Here is an 8,720-nt window from a genome sequence, read left to right as displayed (position 1 = left end):
CTTTAAATATATATGCCCATCGCATCAGCACAGCTACCCCACAGGTGTAGGATTTTTACTCCCATGCAGCGAGTAGCGCCCAAGTCCCCTGGCCAGGTCTCCTTCGTGGGCCGCCTCGCCCTTTGGAACAAAGGGGCTGGCCTGGACAAGGACCATTGAAGGCTGAAAACCCAATTCATTCCCTGGAGTATGTCGCCCAGGGCCGGCCCCAAATGGGGATGAGTCTCCCCCTGTCCGACCCATCGCCCTCACCCCCAAATTCCCAGGAGGTCCATTCCCCCTGGGGGGAGCCGGTGGAGCTGGCAGTGGCCGCGGGTCGGCGCTCCGGGGGCCGGGGCCGGGCGAGCAGGAGCGCGAGGCGGCGGCGGGGCGGGGCCGGGCGCCGGAGCGGCGGGAGCGCGGCGGCCCTCGGGGCGCCCGGGGCGCAGCGGGCGCTGCGGGGACGGCCGGGCGGGCCGCGCGCGGGGCCGCGGACGCAGCGACCCACCGGGTCCGCCCCGGGAAGGGGGATCGCGGCGCTCCCACGGGAGCCCCCTGCGGCGATCGCGGAGCCCCACCCCGCCGGGAACAGGCCGCGCACCCCCCTCCCACCGACGGTGAGTAGCCTGGCCCCAGATCCCGGGGCACCCCCCGGGGAGGCAGTGGGCCTTGGTTCAGGGGTTTGGTCCGGAGAGGTGGGGAAGTGGATGAGTCCGAATTAATGGGCGTGGCATTTGGGGAAGTTGTGCACGGGGGCACCCCTCTTTGAGCCACGGCCCCCAGGTACCTTGTGAATTTTAACAGGGCTCCTGGTGAGACTGAGCAAGGACAAATTCCGAGGGGGAGAGCCCCCCACTTGGCTTCCACACCAGGCACCACTGTCCTTAATGAATCCAGGTAAGCCCAGCGGCCTGAACACTAGTGTGGGGTGAATGGCAGGAGCTTCTGGCAGCGGTGGCTGGGGAGGCAGAGGGGGCCACTCAGATGTCGGGTCTGCCTTGGCCACCCAGCTCCCCAGGCAGCCTGCAGGGACCGAAGGGGCGAGCTGCTTCTGCCCAGGGGCCAGTCCACCCCCAGGGCACCTGGCAGCCCCAGGGGACTGCAGAGGGCAGGGCACAAGCACCGGGCCTCCCTGGCACCCACTGGGAATCGGCCCCTTGGGCGAGTCAGCAGGGGAGAGGCGGGTGCTTGGATGACACAGAGTGAGCAGAACTGGGATTGTGAAGTCACAGAGGAAGTGGGGTGGTTGGGCCAGGGCGGGGCCTGGCTGCCTGGAGAAAGGGAAGGTTTTGCCTGGGCACCCCCGCACTTTCTGCCCGTGAAAAGGAGCCCTAGGGATCAGCAGGGCATAGCTGGTGTCCACAGGGGACCGATGAGCCCGGTGAGGCCACCCAACCACGAGGGTCCCCCTCCCGTCCTTCATGGAAAGGAGCACAGTCCCGAGTCCACACACTGGAGGCCCAGATACCACCCAAACCATGTGGAAGGAAAGCAGTAGAGGGACTGAGTGGCAATCTTGCTGCCCCTCTTTCTCCCAAACCTCCTCCCAGGCAGCCTGCCTTGGCTCCGTCCAACCCCAGCCCCGTGAGCTCTGTTCCTCCCGCGTGGTTGGCTGTCAGGATTTGGGGTGACAGCTCTGGGGAATATGCCCAGGAGAGCGGATGAGCCCAGAGGGTAGTCCGTGACTTCCCCCTCCCGCTCCTCCAGATGCAGAGGCCCCCATGGCTGTGATAAGCCTGCTGTTCCTGGCGGTGATGTACGTGGTTCACCACCCCTTGCTGGTCAGTGACCGGATGGACCTGGACACGCTGGCCCGCAGCCGGCAGCTGGAGAAGCGGATGAGCCAGGAGATGCGGCAGCTGGAGCTGGAGTTTGAAGCAAGGAAGCGAGCAGCTGAGCAGAAGCAGAAGGCAGAGAGTTTCTGGAGGGGAGACGTGTCCGGGGACCAGTTGGTGCTGGGGAGGAAGGAGGAGGGCCAGGAGGGGCCCCTGGGGTGGCTGCTGGGGAACCTGTGGAGCGCCGGCCTCTTTTGCCTGTTCCTCCTCTTCGAGCTCCTGCGGCAGACCATGCAGCACGAGCCCGCCTTCGACTCCAGCAGCGACGAGGAGGAGGAGGTGCGCGTGGTGCCCCTCCCCTCCTGCGGCTGGCTCACCGGCTTCCCCTCCCAGGAGACCCTGGAGTCCTTTTATGAGCACTATGTCCAGAACGTCACCCGGGACCTGCCTTGCACCTGCGAGTTCGTGGAGAGCTTCGTGGACGACCTGATTGAGGCCTGCAGGGTGCTCAGCCGCCGCGAGGCCCACCCCCAGTTGGAGGACTGCCTGGGCATTGGGGCTGCCTTTGAGAAATGGGGAACCCTCCAGGACACCCAGAAGTTTGATATCCTGGTGCCCATAGTCCCCCCACAGGGCACCATGTTCATCCTGGAGATGAGGGACCTGGCCCTTGGCCGGCGCTGCGGCTCGGTGCTGTTAGAGTTGGGGTGCATGTGCAAGCGCGAGAAGCTCCTGGGGGACGTGCTGTGCCTGGTGCACCACCAAAGGGACCACTCGGTGGCCTTGGACAAGTGTGGCAGCTCCATCAAAGCGGCCCTCTGCACCGGCTCTCACCTGGATGTGTGCAAGACTGTGCAGTGGTTCCGGAACATGGTGGGCAAAGCCTGGGCCCTCTTGGCCCACAAGTATGACTTCAAGCTCAGCCTCCCGCCGTCCACCACCTCCTGCAAGCTCAGGCTGGACTACCGCTCAGGCCGCTCTCTCCTCATCAGCCTGGTCCTGGGGGTGCAGCGGGAAGACACCTTGGTCTACCTGATGAGTCAGGCCCCCGACCAGGAGCAGCTCACCACAGTGGACTGGCCGGAGTCCTTCGCCGTCTGCGAGCACTTGTTCCTGAAGCTGGTGGGGCGCTTTGCTCCGGAGAACACCTGCCACCTCAAGTGCCTCCAGATCATTTTAAGTCTCCAGGACTTTCCCCGCTCATCGCCTGGGGCCTCCCACCCCATCCTCACCGCCTACCACTTCAAAACGATCCTCATGCACCTGCTGCTGCAGCTGCCCCTCACAGAATGGCGGCACGGCCTGCTCGCCCAGCGGCTCCAGGACGTCCTGTGGTTCCTGGGCCGTAGCCTCCAGCAGCGGTCCCTCCATCATTTCCTCATCGGAAACGCCTGCCTGCCCCTGACCATCCCGATCCCCAAGACCTTCAGGAATGCCAAGCCCGTCAACCTCTTCCAGCACTTGGTGCTGAGCCCCGGGGCACACTCGCAGGCGGTGGAGGAGTTCCACCAGCTTCTGGCCCAGGTGAAAACTCTGCCCTGTGCCCCACTGGCTGAGGCCCACTAACACCAAGGCCAGTAAAAAGGGGAGAAGGTATTCTGGTTCCTCAGGCTGCAAGTCCGTTTTGTGGCGTTCCAGCGGGAGAGGTGGCCTTCAACCTGCCCGCCGGGGTGAGGACAGACTGACATTTACCCACGCGTGAGGGCGTCGTGAGGGGGTCGTGAGGGTAGGGTGCAGCCGGCAGGGACTAGTCTGGGGCAGGTCTTCTGAGGTTTCCTTCTCCTGGCTTAACTTTCATCAAGACCACAGAGGGTCCAAGGAAACAGATGTCATGAGAGGATCTCGCTGAAAAGAGTTGAGCTGGGGAGGCCTGTGTTTTGTCTCCACACTGGAATGAAATGAAGAACCAGAGAATACCTCTGTCCCAGCTTGTTCCTGGTTACAAAGGCCTCCCAGCACGGCCCTGTAAACCAGTCTCCTTGTTGAACTGTTAGCTTAACTCATGGTAAAGCCGGTGGCATTCCATTTTATCCCAGTCAGATACTGTAATGGCAGCTTCTATTTGGAGATCTAATTTGTGGCCCTTCACTTTTTAAAAATATAACCAAGATGTTTCTTTTTCTTTTTCTTAATTTAGCCTGATTTTCATGTGATGACAACATAGTTGTCTTGACACATCTGAAAAAACTCCACTACCACCCAAATAGCTTTTATTGACATTGATTCCCAAAACAACCATTGGGTCAGTAGTGGCCTGCCCCACCAGTGAGATGACGTATTTACCGTAATTAACGAAATAGCCAACATCCAACAAGGTTTTCCATGTCTGGAAGCAGCCTTGGAAAGCCATTAATGAGGGCGATCTTTTGGGGGGCTCTCAGATGAACAGGTATTTTGTTCTGAGGGGGAACCACTTGGTTGTTAAATGGGAAGAAGGTTCAGCCACCGTCCCTGCCTGTGCCTTTTCCTGGTCAGGTAACGCCTTTGTCTTCTCGTTCTGAAGAAGGCAATGGGGCAGTGGACCCCTCCTGCTGTCCTGGAGAGCCGGTGTCCCAGTCCAGGCTGCCTGCCAGGGCTGGACAGGGAGGGGCAGTGGTGGAGCAGAGCAGCTCCAGCAAAGCAGGGACCCTGGAGATAGAATTGGTGTACTTCCCCCTTACCTCCAAACCTCCCGTGTCCTGAGGGTTAAGAAAGGCGACTCCACTCTGGTGGTGGGTGTGGATGTTTTGGAAACACCCCTGCCCTTCCTCCCTAGCCCTGCAGGAAGATGTGCATGCCGGGGAGGGGAGCCTGGCTCCACACGTGCCGCTCGAGGTCTCCCGTGGCAGAGCCCACATCCCTCCCCCAGCAACAATAAATTAAAAGTGTCCCCGACGCTGCTGCCAGCAGTGTCTGGGGTTCCTCACACAGTAGCTGCTGGGCCACCCTGGAGCCTCCTGGCGACCAGGTACTGCTTTCAAGTAAGGTGCAACCAACATGGCTTCTGTGCGTGGGATTTTTGGTGTTTTTAAAATAGGCTTTTTGTTCAGAAAAGAATCTGCTGGTGTTTTAGTTTCGAATCAATAAAAGAGGCTATTTTTCTGTATAAATTGTACCTGTGCAGTCACCCACCCAGCAGTTATCCACGCATGCCTGCTCCCCAAAGTTCAAATCACTGAGTAGCTCACACTATACATCCTGGAACTTCTCACTGTACCTTGCAACAGTCTGCCCTGAGGTTTCCCAGCAGCACGGCCAGTAGCTAGGAAGGATAATTAAGAATACTGAAGAAACTATAGGTTGTTCATTGTCATGGTGCCCAAACGGAAATAGCAGCCAGATGAAAAGATCTTAGTAGAAGCGAGCAACATGCCCACGTTCTCGAAGTCTGCTCGGGTAGAAAGAAGGTGGTGTGATGTTCTAGGACTGCCTGGTTTTTCTGGTCTAATGGGCAAGAAAGAATATATAGAGTTGTGTGTGGGCAGAAGTCGAAAAGGAACAATCAGCAAAGCTTGGGTGGGGCAGAGAGGGCAAGAAAGAGAACAGAAACAAACAAGTAGTGATGACAAGAACAGAGCTATTGTGTTCTGGGAACACTCTTACAATAAAGGGGAAACCTCTCCAGATATTTAGGAAGCCGAGATTTATTCCAAAACAAAACCTGGCTAGCACCCAGGATCTAGCAGCTCTGACAGCAGTGGGACGACAGGGTTGGTTGAGAACTGCCAATGATCCCACTGTTCCAACTGCATAACAGACGTCCGGTGCCTCCGTAAATCCTCCCGCTGCGACCCCAGGAATGGGCACTTCTTCCTTTCCACTTTACGGGAAGGAGCTGAGGCACAGAAAGGGAGGATGACTTGCCCAAGATCACAGAGCTAGTAAGTGGCAGAGCCTGGAAGAAAGTACCTCCCCTGGTCACCTTTCACAGTAGTCTCGGGAATAAAATGAGATATGGGATAAAAGTACTTTGAAAAGCAAAATGCACTGTGTTGATTTTAAGATAAAGGGCAGTATGTTATACTTCGGAAATTCCAGAAGGCAGAATTGTTGGTCCTTAGCCCAGTCTTTAGGAAGTCAGGAACTCTGTATCACTAGCAAAAATTAAAGGCATTTGCACAGAGGCCAAAATGAATGCAAAGCCGTTTTTAACTATGTGTCCCCTGAGCCTCGGTGACTTGATGGTTTATCTTGTCCTCCAAGAACTAACTAGCTGAGCTGCAAGGCAACAGAGGTGTTTATTTGGGGGTCTTAGCAATGCAATTCAGGAAGCACAGGCTCAGGTAGCAACCAAATCGTGGCCCGTCTTGGTGCTTTCAAGCAAAGCTTTTTAAACAAAAAGAGATTACCTAAATTGTTGGTGATTGGTGGATATTTGTGGTTCCTTCCAGTTAGAGTGTTCACTGAGTTCTTTTATCTTGTGGTTTGTGTCTGGTGGCCGGATGTCCTGGATGTCCTGAAGGTTTTGAGGAACATTGTTGCTTGAGGCTTTGCATGCCATGGCTGTGCATGAAATCTGCTGGATTTGCATAAGAGTTGCCTCCAGAATGACCTCCCGGCTCCATTTTAAGTCTCTTAGCCATAGTAACTCAGTTCTGTTTTATTCCTTTTTACAACATCCTGAGCTACATTACGATATAAGCCAGCTGCAGGCTGGAGGGTCAGGGCAAATTTGAAGTTAGAAATTTGCTTGTTTGGGTGGCCATCTGATAACACAGATGTTCCTCACAGACTCTTAGGATACTTCCCATTTATTTTGGGGGAATAAGAGTCCTTGGGGAGAAGTAAGATTGAGGAGTGGGGAGACTTCTTGCACTGATTTTCTGGCGAAGTTGGAGTGGGGGCTTTGTTCCACTGCTAATTCATTTTTGTACAAGCAGAGGACTTGAGCTTTGCATAGCACCAATGAGTCTTTCAAACATTGGCATCGTCAGTAGCCCTAACCCCAAAACAAAGATGGCATTCAGAGCAGAAGTGAAAGATCTTGCTGCAAGGGGCTGGCCTGGCCCTGCAAAGGCCCTGGGGTGGAGCCGGCCCTGCCTCCCTCCACAGGGAGCCCCAAGCCGCAGACCAGGAGGCTCCATTATCACCAACAGCTCCATGCCTCTATCTGGGGGGGGGGGGGGTCATTGAGGCCTCTTCCTCTGCCAGGGGTGCCAAGCCAGTTCTCCAGAGGCTCCCGATTCGGTGCCACCTACCACCTTCCCAACCCTGCTGCTTGTAAAGTCGGTGCACACAGAATTCAGGGGATCACACTGTGCCCACTCTCCTCCCTCAAGTGCACTCGGCACGGAGAGCGGGCAAGTGAGATGGTCAGGACACAGCATACCCCGGCCCCACCTGCTCATGTGCCGTGGAATCTGTTACCCCATTCTCATGAAGCCCAGTAAAGGGGGTATCATCATCCCCATTTTATACAGGGAGGTTAAGTAAGCTGCCCAAGTCAGGACTTAAACTTGTTCTCCAACTTCACTCATTCACTAAATACTTGAATACTTGCTGTGTCCAGATATAGAACCAGCCTCTGGAGAACAATGGTGAGCAAACCCACAGCTTTGTCCTCTTGGAGTTGACAGTCCATGGAGGAGAAAGACATGAAATGATGTGAAACTGCAACTGTGATGCTACAGTGAGGAAACCTGATTTTATCCGGAAGGCCTCCTGAGGAAGTGACATGAGCTGAAAACTCATGTCATGGGTGAAGAGGCTCCAGGCATGCAGAGGGTGGGGTGGGAGGGAGCCCGGAGGGAGCGCCTGGCCGTGTGGGTGGGGGGCACGGAGCAAGGGAAGGCTCTGGGGTAAGATGACCTTGGAGAGTCCCCGAGAAATCAGACCCTGCTGGGGAGTTGTGGAGTTGCAAGGGCAATGGAAGCCTTCCAAGGGTTTTAGACTCTGGGGGGGATGGTGAGTGGAAGCGAGGGTCAGATTTGACCTTGGCAAACACTACATGGGCCCAAGGCGAAGGTGCTCAGAGCAGGTGCGGGGCTGCCACGGACCGGTGAAGGAGAGGTGGCGTGAACTGAAAGGAGAGACCCAGAGGGACTGTGGAGATTTCGGGAAGTAAAAGGCTCCATGATGGATTGTGTGTGGAGTGAGGCGTCCAGGAGGGGTCCTGGGTGCTGATTTGGGGCCCTGGAAGGCTGCCGCCAGCCCCTCTCCTTTCCTCTAAGCCTTCCTGCCTTGCACTGAGGATTTGGAGATGTCGGCGGGAGAACAAGTTCATACAAAGAACAGACAGGAAAGTGGTTTTCTACCCAGGGCAGTTCCTTCTGGGCTGCCCGAACTACTGAGGGGCTCTGAAGGCATCCGGTGGGCAGAGGGGGTCAGGGATGCGCCGCAGTTCTGCCAGGCGGGGAGACCCGGCACGTCACCCGGAATTCCAACAGCAGCCCCCTCGAGGAGAAAGTGTCAGAGGCGCCAGACGTGTGAGTTATGAGAAATTTTGGGGTGCGCCCGGGATATCGGGAGGAACTGCCTGCCTTTCCCCCCGCAATACAAGGTAAACCCTCTCACTTCCGACCCTAACCTTGTTTTGGAACGGGGCGGGGGAAGGGGGATTCCAAAAAGCTGTTCAGAGAATCGGTATAAAGCGACGGCCCTCACTAAAAAAACCCAAAATGGCCATGTGCCATTTCGCCCCCGCCTCCCCCGCCGCGTCTCCGCCCGCTCCCCTCTTCTTCCCGGGCGCACGTCGCGGGAAGCGGCCTCCGGTCCGCCGCGACCCGCCTCCCGCACGAGAAAGCACGCTGCGAGGCGGCGGGCCTGCTGTCTGCCCGGCGCCCGCCCGGCGCTCCGCCCGGCACGAGAGCACTCGGACGCCATCGCGCGCGGCCCGGGGACTGGACCTTTACGCACAGGCTTGCGACCCCGCCTCGCCACCGCGGCCCGAGGCGGTCTGCGCAGGCGCGCCGCCGGCCCCGCCCAGGCTGACGTCACGGCGGCCGTTACGGCGTCAGGCGTCTCGGCGCGCGCGGTTTAAACGGGTTC

At 57.5% G+C, this 8,720-nt stretch overlaps 1 protein-coding gene across 1 annotated transcript; it reads left to right on the top strand.

Annotated features, from left to right (window-relative positions):
• The first annotated feature begins 403 nt into the window (after positions 1-403).
• On the top strand, positions 404-3,886 carry ITPRIPL1 (ITPRIP like 1). Its single transcript, XM_037806864.1, has 3 exons — positions 404-596; positions 784-876; positions 1,687-3,886. The coding sequence occupies exons 2-3, from the start codon at positions 867-869 to the stop codon at positions 3,318-3,320; spliced, it is 1,644 nt and encodes a 547-aa protein (XP_037662792.1). The 5' UTR covers positions 404-596; positions 784-866; the 3' UTR covers positions 3,321-3,886.
• Positions 3,887-8,720: the final 4,834 nt, after the last annotated feature.

The sequence above is a fragment of the Choloepus didactylus genome, chromosome 17 (assembly GCF_015220235.1).
Source record: "Choloepus didactylus isolate mChoDid1 chromosome 17, mChoDid1.pri, whole genome shotgun sequence".
NCBI lineage: Eukaryota > Metazoa > Chordata > Mammalia > Pilosa > Megalonychidae > Choloepus > Choloepus didactylus.
The sequence above is the reverse complement of the archived record's forward strand: the minus strand, read 5'-3'. Positions and strand labels throughout refer to the sequence as shown.